The sequence below is a fragment of the Salmo salar genome, chromosome 19, assembly GCF_965601325.2.
Source record: "Salmo salar chromosome 19, fSalSal1, whole genome shotgun sequence".
NCBI classification, from domain to species: domain Eukaryota; kingdom Metazoa; phylum Chordata; class Actinopteri; order Salmoniformes; family Salmonidae; genus Salmo; species Salmo salar.
In genome coordinates this window covers 45,276,865-45,297,420 of record NC_138309.1, presented here as the reverse complement: position 1 = coordinate 45,297,420, position 20,556 = coordinate 45,276,865, and the positions used below count along the sequence as shown (strand labels likewise).

At 43.6% G+C, this 20,556-nt stretch overlaps 1 protein-coding gene across 2 annotated transcripts; it reads right to left on the bottom strand.

Moving 5' to 3' along the window:
- Positions 1 to 5,555: 5,555 nt before the first annotated feature.
- Positions 5,556 to 20,513, bottom strand: dnaaf10 (dynein axonemal assembly factor 10). Of its 2 annotated transcripts, none has more exons than XM_014158040.3 (8): positions 20,153 to 20,513; positions 19,657 to 19,757; positions 16,908 to 17,038; positions 13,586 to 13,687; positions 13,234 to 13,349; positions 9,630 to 9,764; positions 6,814 to 6,911; positions 5,556 to 6,423 (listed from the first exon to the last, which is right to left on the bottom strand). In XM_014158040.3, exons 1-8 carry the CDS (start codon positions 20,336 to 20,338, stop codon positions 6,216 to 6,218), a joined length of 1,077 nt encoding a protein of 358 aa, XP_014013515.1. In that variant the 5' UTR covers positions 20,339 to 20,513; the 3' UTR covers positions 5,556 to 6,215. The 2 variants fall into 2 exon arrangements, with proteins under 2 accessions (XP_014013515.1, XP_014013516.1); XM_014158041.3 differs by lacking the exon at positions 20,153 to 20,513 and adding an exon at positions 19,832 to 19,981.
- Positions 20,514 to 20,556: the final 43 nt, after the last annotated feature.

Genomic DNA, 20,556 nt, shown 5'->3' with positions numbered 1-20,556 from the left:
GAGGGAGATGTAAGTCTCCAGCTTCAGTGACTTTTGCAATTCGTTCCAGTCATTGGCAGCAGGAAAGGCAGCCAAAGTAGGTGTTGGCTTTGGGGATGACCAGAGAAATATACTTGCTGGAGTGCGTGCTATGGGTGGGTGTTGCTATGGTGACCAGTGAGCTGAGATAAGGCGGGGCTTTACCTAGCAAAGACTTATAGATGACCTGGAGCCAGTGGGTTTGGAGACGGATATGTAGCGACGGCCAGCCAACGAGAGCATACAGGTCGCAGTAGTGGGTAGTATGTGAGCAAGACCTTTAAACAGGTCAACATTCACAAAGCGGGGCCAGACGGATTACCAGGACGTGTACTCAAAGCATGCGTGGACCAACTGGCAAGTGTCTTCACTGACATTTTCAACCTCTCCCTGACTGAGTCTGTAATACCTACATGTTTCAAACAGACCACCATAGTCCCTGTGCCCAAGGAAGCGAAGGTAACCTACCTAAATGATTACCGCCCCGTAGCACTCACGTCGGTAGCCATGATGTGCTTTGAAAGGCTGGTCATGGCTCATATCAACAGCATCATCCCGGATACCCTAGACCAGGGCTGCCCAACCCTCTTCCTGGAGATCTACCGTCTGGTGGCTTTTCAGCCCAACTCTAATTTAACACACCTAATTCTACTTATTAGCTGCTCAACAAGACCTTAACTAGCTGAATCAGACAGGCTAAATTAGGGTTGGACTGAAAACCTACAGGACAGTAGATCTCCAGGAAGAGGGTTGGGCAGCCCTGCCCTTTCCCACCTGAACAAAATGAACACCTATGTGAGAATGCTATTGACTACAGCTCAGCGTTCAACACCATAGGTCCCACAAAACTCATCACTAAGCTAAGGACCCTGGGACTAAACACCTCCCTCTGCAACTGGATCCTGGACTTCCTGACGGGCCGCCCACAGGAGGTAAGGGTAAGCGACAACACGTCTGCCACGCTGATTCTCAACACTGGGGCCCCTCAGGGGTGCGTGCTTAGTCCCCTCCTGTACTCCCTGTTCACCTACGACTGCGTGGCCAAACACGACTCCAACACCATGATTAAGTTTGCTGATGACACAACAGTGGTAGGCCTGACTACCAACAACGATGAGACAGCCTATAGGGAGGAGGTAAGATACCTGGCAGTGTGGTGCCAGGACAACAACTGTTCTCTCAATGTGAACAAGACAAAGGAGCTAATCGTGAACTACAGGAAAAGGCAGGCTGAACAGGCCCCAATTATCATCAACAGGGCTGTAGTGGGGCGGGTCGAGAGTTTCAAGTTCCTTGGTGTCCACATCACCAACAGACTATCTTGGTCCAAACACACCAAGACAGTCGTGAAGAGGTCACGACAACACCTTTTCCCCCTCAGGAGACTGAAAAGATTTGGCATGGGTCCCCAGATACTCAAAAAGTTCTACAGCTGCACCATCGAGAGCATCCTGACCGGTTGCATCACCCCCCGGTATGGCAACTGCTCGGGCATCTGACCGTATGTCTCTACAGAAGGTAGTGCACATCAAGCGGTACCGGAGCCCCAAGTCTAGGACCAAAAGGCTCCTTAACAGCTTCTACCCCTGAACAACACCTACCTATATGTACAAATTACCTCAACTAACTGTACCCCCGCACATTGACTCGATACCGGTACCCCCAGTATATAGCTTCGTTATTGTTATTTTATTGTAACTTTTTACTTTAGTTTATTTGGTAAATATTTTCTTAATCTCGAGGCAGAAGAAACGCACACCTATTTAGGCGAGGTGCTGGCTAGCGGAGTAGAACACTTGAAAAACGTTCTTTCTTGAACTGCAATGTTGGTTAAGGGCTTGTAAGTAAGCATTTCACAACACCTGTTGTATTCGGTGCATGTGACAAATAAAGTTTGATTTTAAAGGAAGACTCAGAGTTACCTCTGCTGCAGAGGACAAGTTCATTAGTGTTAACTGCACCTCAGATTGCAGCCAAATAAATTCTACACAGAGTTCAAGTAACAGACACATCTCAACATCAACTGTTCAAAGGAGACTGCGTGAATCAGGCCTTCATGGTCGAATTGCTGCAAAGAAACCACTACCAGGTGAAGATGGTCAGTTTCCTCTGGACGGTCTGGAGAAGGCTGCCATCCACTATACCTCAGCCATCAAGCTCAAACCCAAAGACCCAGGACTCCACTTCCTCCTGGAGATGGCCCTGGAGAAACAACACTATTCAATAGAGAAGTATGGATGAAGGAGCTAGGACAGCAGGAGCCCACCTCCTGATTCTGTAGTATGAGGCAGCTTGATGTACAAGTACACCCCCTCTATAGAATGCTAATCTACCACAGGGCCTGCAGTAGATTAGCATCCTAAGGTACATCATTGTAGACATAAGCAATCCAAAGCATTTTTGAATGATTCCCTTTAAAACACACCCTTTATTCCAGAACATAACAAATTTGAATATGTATATGAATCAGTGCATTTCTTCTTCTTACATTTGAGTCATTTAGCAGACACTCTTATCCAGAGCAATTAGGGTATAACAACTGACTTTTCACCTAGTCGGTTCGGGGATTCAAACCGGCAATTATTTCGGTTACTATCCCAACACTCTTAACCGCTAGGCTACCCGCCGCTCTTCTTCCTCTTCCAGTCTGATGGCGACGGTGAGAACCTGAGCAGTGCCAAGTCCACGGCACGTCAGGAAGACATCCTGGCACGCCTACCATAGAGAACCAGCTACACGCCCTGGACACAGAGTACCACTAGCTGAAAGAGCAGGGCCAGTTGGGCAAGGCAGACTTCATCCAGACCCTTGCATCTTCCTCTCCAAGAATGCAGGCAAGATCAGAGACACCATACATACAGTTACAAAGACAAACTCAGCAAAAAAAGAAACGTCCCTTTTTCAGGACCCTGTCTTTCAAAGATAACTGGATTTTTACGAATTAACTTCACAGATCTTCATTGTAAAGGGTTTAAACACAGTTTCCCATGCTTGTTCAATGAACCATAAACAATTAATGAACATGCACGTGTGGAACGGTCGTTAAGACACTAACAGCTTACAGACAGTAGGCAATTAAGGTCACAGTTATGAAAACTTAGGACACTAAAGAGGCCTTTCTACTGACTATGAAAAACACCAAAAGAAAAATGCCCAGGGTCCCTGCTCATCTGCGTGAACGTGCCTTAGGCATGCTGCAAGGAGGCATGAGGACTGCAGATGTGGCCAGGGCAATAAATTACAATGTCCGTACTGTGAGACACCTAATACAGCGCTACAGGGAGACAGGACGGACAGCTGATCATCCTCGCAGTGGCAGACCACGTGTAAGAACACCTGCACAGGATCGGTATATCCGAACATCACACCTGCGGGACAGGTACAGGATGGCAACAACAACTGCCCGAGTTACACCAGGAACGCACAGTCCCTCCATCAGTGCTCAGACTGTCTGCAATAGGCTGGACTGAGGGCTTGTAGGCCTGTTGTAAGGCAGGTCCTCACCAGACATCACCGGCAATAACGTCACCTATGGGCACAAACCTACCGTCGCTGGACCAGACAGGACTGGCAAAAAGTGTTCTTCACTGACGAGTCACGGTTTTGTCTCACCGGAGGTGATGGTTGGATTCGCGTTTATCGTCGAAGGAATGAGCGTTACACTGAGGCCTGTACTCTGGAGCGGGATCGATTTGGAGGTGGAGGGTCCGTCATGGTCTGGGGCGTTGTGTCACAGCATCATCGGACTGAGCTTGTTGTCATTGCAGGCAATCTCAACGCTGTGCGTTGCAGGGAATACATCCTCATGTGTACCCTTCCTGCAGGCTCATCCTGACATGACCCTCCAGCATGACAATGCCACCAGCCATACTGCTTGTCTGTGCGTGATTTCCTGCAAGACAGGAATGTCAGTGTTCTTCCATGGCCAGCGAAGAGCCCAGATCTCAATCCCATTGAGCAAGTCTGGGACCTGTTGGATCGGAGGGTGCGGGCTAGGGCTATTCCCCCAGAAATGTCCGGGAACTTGCAGGTGCCTTGGTGGAAGAGTGGGGTAACATCTCACAGCTAGAAATGGCAAATCTGGTGCAGTCCATGAGGAGATGCACTGCAGTACTTAATGCAGCTGGTGGCCACACCAGATACTGACTGTTGCTTTTGATTTTGACCCCCCCCCCTTTGTTCAGGGACACAATATTCCATTTCTGTTAGTCACATGTCTCTGGAACTTATGTTCATACAAATATTTACACATGTTAAGTTTGCTGAAAATAAACACAGTTGACAGTGAGGACGTTTCTTTTTTTTGCTGAGTTTATATTAAGTTAATGTAATGACACTACATGCATGATGATTTCTAGTCAGTGGGACTGACATTCTAGACAGATAGATTAGACTGGCACTGAGATCACAGGACCTGGCTCTCTGAGGAACAACCCCATTCACATGCATTACATGGAACAGAATCATCGGGGGTGAGCTGTATTCAACGGGCCATGCTGAGGTACCTGGTCGCTGAGCCAAGACTTCTGGGACTACAACCTTCATGTGGGGCATCTGCTGCTGCGACAGAAGAGTCGTAGGGAGGTATTTCAGCACCGCCAGACTGGGCTGGCCCTGCGGCCCTCACTCAGGTCAGCACACTGTGGTACACCCATACTCACCAGACGGGCCGCGGTCCGGATCCGGACACAGAACAAGGTCAATACGGACCGCTGGTCCAGAGAACCAAAAAATCTATGTACTAGACAAAAATATAAATGCAACATGGAACAATTTCAACGATTTTACTGAGTTACAGTTCATATAAGGAAATCAGTCAATTGAAATACATTCATTCAGCCCTAATCTATGGATTTCACGACTGGGCAGGGACGGGGCCATGGGTGGGCATAGGCCCACCCACTGGGGAGCTAGGTCCAGCCAATCAGAATTCGTTTTTCCCCACAACAGAGCTTTATCACAGAAAGAAATACTCCTCAGTTTCATCAGCTGTCCGGGTGGCTGGTCTCAGACAATCTTGCAGGTGAAGAAGCCGGAAGTGAAGGTCCTGGGTTGGCATGGTTACACATGGTCTGCATTTGTGAGGCCGGTTGGACGTACTGCCAAATTCTCTTAAACGACTTTGGAGGCAGTTTATGGTCAAGAAATGAACATTCAATTCTCTGGCAACAGCTCTGGTGGACATTCCTGCAGTCAGCATGCCAATTGCACACTCATTAAAAGTCTAATCTGTAGCACTGTGTTGTGTGACAAAACTGCACATTTTAGTGGCCTTTTATTATCCCCAGCACAAGTTGCACCTGTGTAATGATCATGCTGTTTAATCAGCTTCTTCACATGCCACACCTGTCAGGTAGATGGATTATCTTGGTAGATGAGAAATGATCACTAACAGGGATGTAAACAAATTTGCATATGGAACATTTCTGCAAGCTTTAATTTCAGCTCATGAAACATGGTACCTTTGCAACACTTTACATGTAAATTTAGGTCACAGACTTGAGTATTAAAATTCCAAAGCAATAAGACAATACTAGTTTTCTCAAAAAGGCCATTTTAATCTGGAACAAGTCATCCCCAGTAGGGTGTTTTATAACAAAGTCACAGTAAGAACATTTCTAGGCAAAACTGGAGGCATGCGCCAATCAAACACACCCTGCCTAGTAAAAGACAAAGACCACAACCATTTTTCTCAAGCAGCAAAATATACTAACTTCAAGTAAGCAAAGCATTTTGTTCAGAGTATCAACCTGCCATTAGAAACATAGGCTACACACAGTTTGAACAGGAGAAAGGATGGCTGGAGGGATGGAAGAGAGAGAAACAAAGGATATCGAGTTCCACAAAATCCTCTGTGTGACTCAATAGAAACTGTTTAATGAGATGAGAGAGGGAGGGTCACTGGAGATAGAGGGACACTAGAGAGAGTGAGAGAGAGAGCGCTTCTACTGAATTACAAGGAGTGTTTCTCACTGCCATCCGTGGAGGCCAACTGGGTATTCTGTTAGTCATTTTAACTTGGAATAGCAGGCCTTGAAGATGGATAGCTAGTTGGGTCACAGTCCTGCTGGGGTTCACCTCTTCCTCACCAACATTACTTTGCTAATCATACATCTGCTTCTGATGTACCCCCCTCACCATCTGGGGGGGAATGCAAAACTGACCCAAGATCAGCGTCTAGGGGTACTCTGTACACCTCACACACGGTTGAGCTTGGTCACGATGAGGACACGGACGGACTGGTCAAAGGCGGAGCAGACGCACAGACCCTGCTTGTCGGGGCTCCAGTCCAGGCTGGCGATTGGCTGGGTGGACAGAGTGACGTTCTGCAGCAGGTTGACAGTGCCGGCCACGCCCATGTCCACCTCATCTGAGTCCTTCTTACTTCTCTGAGCCGGGTATTCACTGTTAACAGGACAAAGAGAGTAAATCCTCTGAGCAGGGCATTCACTGTTAACAGGTCAAAGGCAGCGGGAATCAAGGATGCATCTACACACTAGTCTAGACTCATTCAGGGATAAATCCTACATGTAACTTGAGATAAAAGCACATAACTCAGACTTTCACATACAGTACATCATGCACTGATGCCAATTATGCATGTTAATCTCAAATTAGGATTCAGACCACACACTGAACCAGCAGTGTCCCTCCAAAACCAGGAGTAAGGAGCATTGATTTTGAGTCTTAACTAACCATGTTTGATGTTAGTTTACCATTATAGAGACATGTTTCTGAGGTTATGGGTTGAAATCCATTTTACCAAGTTAGTGAAGAATCAATAAAGTTACTTACTATTTCCATAGATGAAGGTTTCCAGCTCCCCCTGCTGTCATAAAGATGTCTCTGTTCTGGGGCAGATGTCTCACTTGCCAGATCGTCGATTTATGGGCCTGGGATGAAATTGAAAGAATCCATTACATACAAAACAATGTGCTAATCCTCTTAAGGATTAGCCCCTTTAAAATTGAAATAAAATTCACCTAAAATGACATATCCATTTTAAAAATGTTTAGATTTGGGTATTGCAAGCATAGAAATATAGTTCATAGAATGGGATTCGCATTCAAGTTAATCGGTGGTCATTCTATTTCTGTGATTGCAAGTTCAAACCAAAAGGTCTAGTAGCATATATTCAGCCAAAGGTTAGTAATATCCCATGTCAGTGGCAGATGTACAACCCAACAACTTTGATTAGGGGAAGGGGCATGAAACTAGAAACAACAACTCAACAATCTAAGTGGATTGAAAAACACTGCCAACCTTCAAATCCCATCCAAAATGAGATTAAATATATTTATGTGCCGACTGTTGATCGCTCAATGAACTACACAAATATTTTAAAGCGATATGGAGGCAAAGTCCTCTCTGATCTCCCCAAAACACCAGACGAACAGAGCCAGGGCCGCATCACAAATGGTACCCTAATCCATATAAAGTGCACTACTTTTGACCAGGTCCCAAAGGGCTCCAGTTAAAATAATACTTTGGTGGGTGTTTTATATTTGTCCTATTTCATACATGTGCTAGTGTGCATTAATATGCATGTGTGAATTGGAAATGTTTTATTTATAAAACAAATTGTAATTAAATTGCACATCCTAACTCTCTCTGTGACAGACACCCTTGGAGAGCGGGGTCATGGCCAGGGTTTGACCCTGGAGCAATTGGGGTTAAGTGTCTTGCTCAAAGGTATATCCACAGATTTTTCACCTTGTCGGGTCCTGGATTCGAACTAGCAACCTTTCGGTTACAGGCCCAACGCTCGAACCGCAAGGCTTCCCATAGAGCTCTGGTCAAACCGCAAGGCTACCCATAGAGCTCTGGTCAAACCGCAAGGCTACCCATAGAGCTCTGGTCAAACCGCAAGGCTACCCATATAGCTCTGGTCAAACCGCAAGGCTACCCATATAGCTCTGGTCAAACCGCAAGGCTACCCATAGAGCTCTGGTCAAACCACAAGGCTACCCATAGAGCTCTGGTCAAACCGTAAGGCTACCCACAGAGGTCAAAGGTTCTCTCTGGTCAAAAGTAGTGCACTATATAGTGGAAAGAGTGCAATTTGGGACACAACTAGGGGCCGGATTCACAAAACATTAACTTAGGTTTTTTATGGAAAAAAAATAAGAAGTTCATAAGAGTTCGTAAGTGCAATTCCTCAAAATGTCCTTAGGAATTCATAGTTTTCTTTGGAACTTCGTAAATATATATATATTTTTTAAGAACTTTGTAAATATCTTATGTGGCATTGCCATTAGTGATGTGATTGAAACCATAAATAGGCCTGTGACAGGGATGATAGGATTTGGCCCACTATAACAAAGTGTTGATATTTCCATTTATTTATCTGCTTTATGTCTCGAGAATATATATTTTTAGTTGGCTCGCGAACGAACCCTTTATACACAAAAACAAAATGTTATTTTCATACATTATAGCTATATCAAAACCAAAAATGGATAACCAAGGAAAGCGCAATAAAAACTTAAACAAGAGCTTGAAGTGATGGTGGAGGAAATATCAGCCAGGAAAAGATTGCTGTTGAGGATACTCGATAACTGCGGGGGTCACTGCAGAGACCAAAAAGAAAGGAAGGTGCTAGAGTGGCCGAGTCTGTCTCGGCCGTTGGGGTATGGCAAGGGACAGCGACGCCGTGAAAAGAAAAGTAGTCCGACGTCAAGTTGGCTGCTAAGAAGAAGGGAGCTGAGAGAAGCAGGGAGTTGAAGAAGACTGGGAGGGGGGGGTATCCACCATTCATGTGGACCAGCTGAAGGAGAAGGTGTTGTCCATGATAAGAGAGATGGTGGTAGAGACTGCGCGACCGGTTAGTTAGCTACTAGTAACTAGCTAACTCGTAATGACATTAGCCAACATAGCTAACGACATTAACGTTAGATAAGTTAGCCAAGTTCGTCGTTGGAAGTTGACGAGCTATCGCTAGCTATTTAACACTTTAGAATATTGTAATATATTGTTAATGGCTAACTAGATAATGTGCGTTTAATTCGTTTTCTTGTTGTATTTAACTGTCCGGTAGCCAACTGTGTCTGACAGTGTGGCGTAAGAAAATGTTCATGGTTACAAATGTAACCAGATGTCACACGACAAGGGTTTAGCAGTCCTAAAGTTAAGTACATTTCCAAGAAGAAATCCTAAAGCATTATTTTTCAAGAATCCCATTTCTTCTAAACCTTTTCTTAGGAACAGTCATAGGACAAACCTTAAGAATATTTCCAGTAACTTTATTGAGGAATAGCAACTTTGCTTAACTATAGAGGTGTGAAGAAAGTTAAGGAAAAAAATAGCAGTAAGACTTCAAGGTTTTGTGAATCTGGGCCCAGGGCTTTAACGCAAGTTTGTCAAGAGTGTTTTCATTTCATGGAGGAACGATTGAAAAAGCCACACTCTCTCTCCACCGGCCTTATGTGATCTTTGGCATGCAGCTTCATGGACATGAGCATGTAAGAAAAACATGGCCGCCACACAGATCCAGTTGTGAAAACATTCAAAATAATTATCTCCCCCCCATCCGTAACCACAACTGACTCACCACCACCAGGGGATGAAAAATAACCTTTGACACTTTTCTTGCCTTCCATTCGGCTAATTACCTTTTCGGAGACAGAGTCGAAACCCTTGGTGGGGTGCTGGGTCCTCATGTCAAAGACGTGGAATTTCCCCTCCAATGAAGTGGCCACTAGCTTGTTCATGTTGATATCCTTCCTGTCAAACTCCACATGGCATACCTGCCAGACAGTGATAAAAGAAGATAAATCAGGCACTGGAGTCCCTGGAGTGGACAGCCGAGCCATCCAAGAGACATGACCTCAGTAAAACTAACTTCAGCTCCTAGCACTGAGAGAAATGACCTCAGCAGAAACAACTTCAGCTCCTGGCAGACGAATGACCTTGGTAGGATTTTTTTATCAATCTACACACAATACCCCACAATGACAAAGCAAAAACAGGTTTTTAGAATTGTTTGCAAATGTAATAAAAAAACGGAAATATGACATTTATACAAGTATTCAGACCCTTTACTCAGTACTTTGTTGAAGCACTTTTGGCAGTGATTACAGCCTTGAGTGTTCTTGGGTTTGACACTACAAGCTTGGCACATCTGTATTTGGGAGTTTCTCCCATTCTTCTCTGCAGATCCTCTCATGCTCTTTCAGGTTAGATGGGGAGCGTTGCTGCACAGCTATTTTCAGGTCTGTCCAGAGATGTTTGATAGGGTTCAAGTCCGGACTGGCTGGGCCAATCAAGGACATTGAGACTTGTCCCGAAGCCACTCCTGTGTTGTCTTGGCTGTGTCTTAGGGATGTTGTCCTGTGGAAGGTGAACCGTCGCTCTAGTCAGAGGTCCTGAGCAGGTTTTCATCAAGGATCTCTGTACTTTGCTCCGTTCATCTTTCCCTTGATCCTGACTAGTCTCCCAGTCCCTGCCACTGAAAAACATCCCCACAGTACGATGCTGCCAACACCATGCTTCACTGTAGGGATGGTGCCAGGTTTCCTCCAGATGTGACGCTTGGCATTCAGGCCAAAGAGTTCAATCTTGGTTTTATCAGAGCAGAGAATCTTGGATCTCATGATCTGAGAGTCCTTTAGGTGGCTTTTGGCAAACTCCAAGTGGGCTGTCATGTGCCTTTTACTGAGGAGTGGCTTCCATTTGGCCACTCTACCATAAAGACCTGATTGGTGGAGTGCTGCAGAGATGGTTGTCTTTCTGGAAGGTTCTCCCATCTCCACAGAGGAACTCTGGAGCTCTGTCAGAGTGACCATCCGGTTCTTGGTCACCTCTCCCCCGATTGCTCAGTTTGGTCAGCTCTAGGAAGAGTCTTGGTGGTTACAAATTTCTTCCATTTAAGAATGATGGAGGCCACTGTGTTCTTGGGGACCTTCAATGCTGAAGGAATATTTTGGTATCCTTCCCCAGATCGGTGCCTCGACACAATCCTGTCTCGGAGCGCTAGAACAATTCCTTCGGCCTCTAGGCTTGGTTTTTGCTCTGACATGCACTGTCAACTGCGGGACCTTATATAGACAGATGTGTGCCTTTCCAAATCATGTCCAATCAATTGAATTTACCACAGGTGGACTCCAATCAAGGTGTAGAAACATCAAGAATGATCAATGGAAACAGGATGCACCTGAACTTAATTTCGAGTCTTATCACAAAAGGTCTGAATACCTATGTCAATAAGGTATTTATTTTTAATACATTTGCAAAAATGTCTAAACCTGTTTTCGCTTTGTCATTATGGGGTATTGTGTGTCGATTTGATGAGGATTTGTTTTTTTTCCCCCTTATCCATTTTAGAATAAGGCTGTAACGTAACAAAATGTGGGAAAGGTCAAGGGGTCTGAATACTTTCTGAATGGACAGTATGGGGAATTGGAAATTATGAAGAAAATTACATTGATAGAAGCTATCTGAAATATTAAAGCTGATCTACCCCCTAAAAGCAACAACATGGAAGGTCATTGTGCTCCATTACTGTGTACATCAGTGTATTGCAGGGTAATGATAGTGAACATATAGTATACTAAAAGACTTAATTTAAAGTACAGTTTTAATAAGTGTATTGAAGTGAAACGATAGTATGTGTAAAGCATACGTACAGATGTACTTTTCTAGTATCTCGTATCTGAAGTAAATTCTGGTCATTTGTAGTGTATTTAAGTATACATGTAATATATTAAATGTACTTTTTCCTTGCTTGGGTCTCAGTGTTGAAAGGGGGGGAGAAAAAAATGGGCCCTTGTAGAATACAGAGATGTATAAGAGCATGAAACACTACATACACAACAACAATTATCCAGGAAAAACATTTAAAAATGTCCAATGTAGAGGTAGAAATTAGGCTTTGGCGGTATACTGGGGTATTTTGATTTTCTATTTATCTTAATGTTTATTATATTTTAATGTTATTTTGACTTTTTAAGTCAATACCTGCAGTCAGCTTGTGCACTGGGTTATGAGATTGCCTTCATTTGACCTGTTACATAATTTCTCATTCTCACGTTTGTTTACAATGACGAGAGACCGGAGCATCGTGAGTCACTCACTGTTGTGCGTCAGGCACCAGGTGACCTAGTTACTGTATGGAATTCACAACCAAATGTTTGCCAACTAGATATCTTATAACTATTAAATTAACTGTCTAAAATGTGCTAAATGCACTACAGTTGTGCATTTGGTTTATCTAGCTATGTGGTTAGCTTCTTGCAAAATCAGAGAGGGGAAAACTTAGCTGTTATTGGCAGAGAGGTTTGGAACTCATTGGTCTACTAAACAATGAAAAACTCCCACCCATTCAAGCATGCTGATTAGAAGGTCCAGTGTAGATTGTATTTTCAACCAGCAACTATCGGGAAATAAGAATTATCAACATTTTTCACACTTTTACAGGTGTTAGTTTCATCCGCTGTTGTACAATATGATACAAAACACAGAAAAAACTGATTTGACTGCACTGGACCTTTAATGTATATAAAGGTTGGCTGTTCATAGTCACCATATGTTACTGTGTCAATATCGATACTGAAAAGCAGGTATAAACCACCACTACCATATCATTCTCCAGACATATAGGGCTGGTTTCCTGGACACAGATTAAAGGCTCTATTCAGTCTGTAAAGCTGAAACGTTACAGATTCCGTGATGTAAAGGTCATTTCCGATTTGAGCCGACATATGCAGCGTTTACCCTGAATGTAGTCTCCGCTAAAGTGGGAACATCGCCTTTAAATTTCAATCACTCTGTAAAGCTGAACTTCCTGGATGTGGATAGAACAGAACCTAATCATTCTTCTCAACTAAAATCCCCATTGAAAGTGCATTTCAGAATAGAACTGGGTTTAAAGGGACAGTGCAAGATTTTAGTTGAGAAGCAGGCTTTATCTGTGTCCAGGAAGCCAGCCCCAATTTCTATTTACCCAGTGTCAAATTACCTCATTGATACCATTTTTGTGTCTCTATCCACTATGAAGGAGGTTGTAGGTAGTTTTGCGAACTGTTGCTAACTAGCGTTAGCACAATAACTGGCGGTATACAGGTACTGCTAGCACACTGCACGCTTAGACATAAAATTGGTACCCATCAGTTAATCAGACTTTGGGTAAATAGAAAAATACCTTATTGCCAAAATCTTGCACTTTCCCTTTAATCTGGGTTAAAGAAACCAGCTATTGGTATCTTCAGTTGGCCTCACCCCATTTTTAATGTTGGTTTCCCACCGGAGAGACATATTCCTGAGGTCAAAGAGCTTGATGTCTCCGTTGTCGTATCCAGCACACACACAGCGGTCCTGGTCGTTGAAGGCATGGCCTGGGAAAGAAATGGTCAAACGGGTTAACTGATCACTGATGGGATTTTAAAATGTAGTAACTTGGACATTTAGGACCTATGCTTTGCTAAATTCTGTAAGCGAAGGACAACATGAGATCTATTAATTCTGCAGCCCAATGCAGATTTGAGATGAGCGCAGGTGAGTGAAGTGACAGGAGCGACGCAGCATGGGAAACCATGGGTTACCATTATGCTAGCATTTCTCTCATATGTACCAAAAGCTACGGTCCAGCAGTCTCTCTTGGCCTCCCCCTCCCCTGGCTCCATGTTTGCCACAGGTGAGTCCTTCTGTCTGGGGTCCCACACCTTCACTGTCCCTGGAAGACAGAAAACAGACAGCAGGGATAACATTAAACACATTATGATGCCTCACGTAAGATACCGGCTTTGCAGGACTGTTATGAGAATACAGACTGGAACATGTTAAATTCATCCATCCAGGACTCGTCCATCAACATTGAGGAATACACAAGCAACTGACAAAATAAAGGAAACACTTGAGTAAAAGCGAGATACAAGTACAGCACCAGTCAAAAGTTTGGACACACCTACTCATTGCAGGGTTTTTCTTTAACTATTTTCTACATTGTAGAATAATAGTGAAGACATCAAAACTATGAAATAACACATGAAATCATGTAGTAACCAAATATATATTTTATATTTGAGATTCTTCGAAGTAGCCACCGTTTGCCTTGATGACAGCTTTGCACACTCTTGGCATTCTCTCAACCAGCTTCATGAGGTAGTCACCTAAAATGCATTTCAATTATGAGGTGTGCATTGTTAAAAGTTAATTTGTGGAATTTCTTTCCTTCTTAATGCGTTCGAGCCAATCAGTGGTGTTGTGACAAGGTAGGTGTAGTATACAGAAGATAGCCCTATTTGGTAAAAGACCCAAGTCCATATTATGTCAAAAACAGCTCAAATACGCAAAGAGAAACGACAGTCCATCATTACTTTAAGACATGAAGGTAAATCAATCTGGAAAAATTTCAAGTTTCTTCAAGTACAGTCGCAAAAACCATCACGCGCTATGATGAAACTGGCTCATGAGGACCGCCACAGGAAAGGAAGGCGTGTAACAGACATCTCAACGTCAACTGTTCAGAGGAGACGGCGTGAATCAGGCCTTCATGGTCAAATTTCTGCAAAGAAACCACTACTAAAGGACACCAATAATAAGAGGAGACTTGCTTGGGCCAAGAAACACGAGCAATGGACATTAGACCGGTGGAAATCTCTCCTTTGGTCTGATGAGTCCAAATGTAAGATTTTTCGTTCCAACCGCCGTGTCTTTGTGAGACGCTGAGTAGGTGTCAGACGTTTTCGGAGCATGAGGTCTGATACCAACAGGTTCAGTGACAGTTTATATCTACAAGCCATCAAACTGCTTAGCACTTGAACTGGACTGACCACCTGCACATACACTCACTCATGGTCACACCCACACAGACAAACACTCATCCACACACACACACACACACCACACACACACACACACACACACACACACACACACACACACACACACACACACATCACAACTGCTGCTACCAGACTGTTATTTATTATTGCTAAACACTGCACAACTTAAATACTGTGCAATTTAAACATTCCCCTAAAACGTGTGCAGGGCCTTCAGAAAATATTCACACCTTTTGACTTTTTTCCACATTTTGTTGTTACAAGCTTAATTTAACATAGATTAAAGAGAGCACGTCTCTTTTCAATGGCCTACACACAATACCCCATAATGTCAAAGTGGAATTATGCATTTTCAAAACATTTACAAATGAATTACAAATTAAAAGCTGAAATGTTTTGAGTCAATAAGTGTTCAACCGCTTTGTTATGGAATGCCTAAATAAGATTAGGAGTAAAACTTTATTTAACAAGTCACATAAGTTGCATGGACTCACTGTGTGCAATAATTGTGTTCAAAATTATTTTTGAATAACTACCTAATCTCTGTACCCCACACATACAATTATCCCCTCTGTCGAGCAGTGAATTTCTAACACAGATTCAACCACGAAGACCTGGGAGGTTTTCCAATGCCTCACAAAGGGCAACTATTGGTCAGTGAGTAAAAAATAAAAACAATTCTGACATTGAATATCCCTTTGAGCATGGTGAAGTTATTAATTACACTTTGGATGATGTATCAATACACTTAGTCACTACAAAGATACAAGCGTCCTCCCTAACTCAGTTGCCGGAGAGGAAGGAAACCGCTCATGGATTTCACCATGAGACCAATGGTGACTTTAAAACAGTTACAGAGTTTAATGGCTGTGATAGGAGAAAACTGAGGATGGATCAACAACATTGTAGTTACTCCACAATACTAACCTAATTGACAGAGTGAAAAGGAAGCATACATCCTGTTTGCATTAAGGCACTGAAGTAAAACTGCAAAGAAATGTGACAAAGAAATTAACTTTATGTCCTGAATACAAAGCATTATGTTTGGGGCCAATCAAAACACATCACTGAGTACCACTCCATATACCTTCCAGCATGGTGGTGGCTGCATCATGTTATAGGTATGCTTGTCGTCGGCAAGGACTAGGGAGTTTTTTTATGATAAAAATAAACGGAATAGAGCTAAGCACAGGCAAAATCCTAGGAGGAAAACATGGTTCAGTCTGCTTTCCAACAGACACTGGGAGACAAATTCACCTTTCAGCAGGAAAATAACCTAAAACACAAGGCCAAATATACACTGGAGTTGCTTACCAAGACGGCATTGAATGTTCCTGAGTAACCAAGTTACAGTTTTGACTTAAATCGCCTTAAATCTATGGCAAGACTAGAAAATGGCTATCTAGCAATGATCAAGAACCAACTTGACAGAGCTTGATGACTTTAAAAAAAAAATAATGTGCAAATATTGTACAATCCAGGTGTGCAAAGCTCTTAGAGACTTATCCAAAAAGACTCATAGCTGTAATTGCTGCCAAAGGTGATTCTAACACATATTGACTCTGGGGGTTAAATACTTATCTATTCAAGATGAGTTATTTTTTTTTATTTATTTTTTTTACAAATCTTAGTATTTTTCTTCCAGTTTGACATTAAAGTATTTTGTGTAGATCGTTGACCAACCAAAAATGTCAATTTAATCAATTTTAATCCCTCTTTGTAACAACAAAATCTGGAAAAATGTAAGGGGTGTAAATACTTTCTGAAGGCACTGTAAATATTGTACTATAAAATTGTGCCTTCCTGTATTATATTTATGCTGAAATGTTTATTCTATTCTACTGAGCCATTTACTTGTTGGTATTCTTATCTTTTATTATTTATTATTGGGTTGTCGAGAAAGGACCTGCGTGAAAGCATTTAGTTGGACGGTGTACACTGTACACCATGTGTATCCTGTACTTGAAACTAAAACTCAGTTGATGTTATTGCATTTATGACTGTCTGTATTCCATGTTCTACTACAGCATCCTACGAGTGCTTGCCTAAGAATCCTAGCCACACCCTCAGGATTAAAGTCATCTTAAAAAATATATATATAATAATTACCATCTCTGCTCCCAGTCACGATCTCGGGGGCCCCGTCACCGATCCCCAGGCCCCCGACACCATCTATGCTGTTCACGATCTCCTTGTGGGCCTTCACAGAGTACACAGACACATCAGGCACCTCCAGGTTCCTACAGACAGACAAGGGGATATCAGGATCAGATGACTACTGCACGGCAAGCGGTACCACAGCACCAAGTCTGGAACCAACAGGAACTGCTTCTACCCCCAAGCCACAAGACTTCTAAATAGCTAATCAAATGGCTAACCAGACTACCTGCATTGACCCTTTTTCCACCAACTCCCTTGTACTGACTCTATGGACACATCCTGGACTCTACCCACACCCCGACACATCCTGGACTCTACCCACACCCCGACACATCCTGGACTCTACCCACACCCCGGCACATACTGGACTCTACCCACACCCCGGCACATACTGGACTCTACCCACACCCCGGCACATACTGGACTCTACCCACACCCCGGCACATACTGGACTCTATCCACACCCCGACACATACTGGACTCTACCCACACCCCGACACATACTGGACTCTACCCACACCCCGACACATACTGGACTCTATCCACACCCCGACACATACTGGACTCTACCCACACCCCGACACACATACTGCCCAGTCACTTTACCCCTACCTATATGTACAGTACCCCTGCACAACAACTCAGTACTGGTACTCATATATATATATATATATATACTGCTCAAAAAAATAAAGGGAACACTAAAATAACACATCCTAGATCTGAATGAATGAAATAATCGTATTAAATACTTTTTTCTTTACATAGTTGAATGTGCTGACAACAAAATCACACAAAAATAATCAATGGAAATCCAATTTATCAACCCATGGAGGTCTGGATTTGGAGTCACACTCAAAATTAAAGTGGAAAACCACACTACAGGCTGATCCAACTTTGATGTAATGTCCTTAAAACAAGTCAAAATGAGGCTCAGTAGTGTGTGTGGCCTCCACGTGCCTGTATGACCTCCCTACAACGCCTGGGCATGCTCCTGATGAGGTGGGGGATGGTCTCCTGAGGGATCTCCTCCCAGACCTGGACTAAAGCATCCGCCAACTCCTGGACAGTCTGTGGTGCAACGTGGCGTTGGTGGATGGAGCAAGACATGATGTCCCAGATGTGCTCAATTGGATTCAGGTCTGGGGAACGGGCGGGCCAGTCCATAGCATCAATGCCTTCCTCTTGCAGGAACTGCTGACAGACTCCAGCCACATGAGGTCTAGCATTGTCTTGCATTAGGAGGAACCCAGGGCCAACCGCACCAGCATATGGTCTCACAAGGGGTCTGAGGATCTCATCTCGGTACCTAATGGCAGTCAGGCTACCTCTGGCGAGCACATGGAGGGCTGTGCGGCCCCCCAAAGAAATGCCACCCCACACCATGACTGACCCACTGCCAAACCGGTCATGCTGGAGGATGTTGCAGGCAGCAGAACGTTCTCCACGGCGTCTCCAGACTGTCACGTCTGTCACATGTGCTCAGTGTGAACCTGCTTTCATCTGTGAAGAGCACAGGGCGCCAGTGGCGAATTTGCCAATCTTGGTGTTCTCTGGCAAATGCCAAACATCCTGCATGGTGTTGGGCTGTAAGTACAACCCCCACCTGTGGACGTCGGGCCCTCATACCACCCTTATGGAGTCTGTTTCTGACCGTTTGAGCAGACACATGCACATTTGTGGCCTGCTGGAGGTCATTTTGCAGGGCTCTGGCAGTGCTCCTCCTGCTCCTCCTTGCACAAAGGCAGAGGTAGCGGTCCTGCTGTTGGGTTGTTGCCCTCCTACGGCCTCCTCCACGTCTCCTGATGTACTGGCCTGTCTCCTGGTAGCGCCTCCATGCTCTGGACACTACACTGACAGACACAGCAAACCTTCTTGCCACAGCTCGCATTGATGTGCCATCCTGGATGAGCTGCACTACCTGAGCCACTTGTGTGGGTTGTAGACTCCGTCTCATGCTACCACTAGAGTGAAAGCACCGCCAGCATTCAAAAGTGACCAAAACATCAGCCAGGAAGCATAGGAACTGAGCAGTGGTCTGTGGTTACCACCTGCAGAATCACTCCTTTATTGGGGGTGTCTTGCTAATTGCCTATAATTTCCACCTGTTGTCTATTCCATTTACACAACAGTATGTGAAATCTATTGTCAATCAGTGTTGCTTCCTATGTGGACAGTTTGATTTCACAGAAGTGTGATTGACTTGGAGTTACATTGTGTTGTTTAAGTGTTACATTTATTTTTTTTTGCAGTATATATATATATATCCAGCCAGCCATATTATTTGTATTCAGTATTTACTGTGTATTTATTCCTTGTCACTATTTCAATTTTTTTTTCTCTCATCTTTAACTCATCATTGTTAGAAAGAACCCGTAAGTAAGCATTTCACTGTTAGTCTATACATGTTGTCTACAAAGCATGTGACAAACAGCATTTAATTTGACTTAACAGACACATAGCCTGATCCCAGATCTGTTAATGCTGTATAGCCACCATCTCCTAATCTCCTAATTGGTCGCAAAGGAGTTGGCTAGTACAAACAGACCTGGGACAAGGCGTCTAGACATGCTGTTACCAATGTCCTTATTAGGGATAGCTTTTATTATGTATAGCAGCACATGCTGGTGGTAGGGTAAATCTATTTGACAAGACATGTGATATGTCTTTTCAGATAGTTGGTAAATAAATAGGCTACCATATATTGAGATTTCCGTCAAAGTCCCCAGTTGCTATATGTCTTTGTTGTAGAGTGCTGGCCCCGAATGTCCCACACTTGATGGGCTTTGCTTTCTCGATCTGTGAAAGATAACAGGACATTGTTATGCTTGTCCATTACTGAAATTCATTAGATGGATTACCTCAAAGGTTACCTTCTTGTTTTTGGAAAACAGGGGGTCCAAATAGTTCTCGCTAGGGTCCAAACGAATGCAACGGATAACAACATGAACATGCATGGTTGCTATTAGTGTATGTTTGTTTTTGACATGGCACTGTTAACAACAGTCAAGTGACAGTAGAAACCAATCTAGCTACAATCGCTGCTGCAGTATCACAGATGGACAGGGGTCCCTGTGTTACTAGTTGCTATGGTAACGAACGACTTTTCTAGAACAAAACTAGAACGCTAACGTAGCTAACTAAAAGCTTGAACTAGCTCGAAAACAAAACACAAACAATACAAAATTAACTACCTCTTTTATGAGTTTAACCTCTCCATGTTCCACCTCGTATATTTGCATCACTCCGGTGCCCCTTGCATAGTTTCCCAGACAGACAAACTTTGCACTACAAGGAATCCATTTGCTGTCAAACACTGTGTAGTTCAAACTTCTCTGAACGTGAGCTATAATTTGTGGCTTCTCAAATGGCGTCGACATGTCTTCCCTGGAATGACAGTAACGACGATGAAAATGTTACGTGCACTAATAATAAAAGATATATAGATTTTCTGACATTAATATAATAGCAAGATTATTTTTTGGTTCGGCAACTTGTCAACACGATTTTGTAGCAAAACGAACGACATGGAAGGCCACATAAAGTGCTGCCTACATTTTAGCCTGATGAAAAATTTCAAAGACAATATATTTGTTGA

Excerpts from the sequence above, each read along its gene's own strand:
- dnaaf10 (XM_014158040.3), bottom strand. The coding sequence starts at position 20,338 with ATGTCGACGCCATTTGAGAAGCCACAAATTATAGCTCACGTTCAGAGA. Across the intron at positions 19,758-20,152 it reads AGGTTAAACTCATAAAAGAG|ATCGAGAAAGCAAAGCCCAT; the intron begins GTAGTTAATTTT and ends TATCTTTCACAG. Across the intron at positions 17,039-19,656 it reads GACGGAAATCTCAATATATG|GAACCTGGAGGTGCCTGATG; the intron begins GTAGCCTATTTA and ends GTCTGTCTGTAG.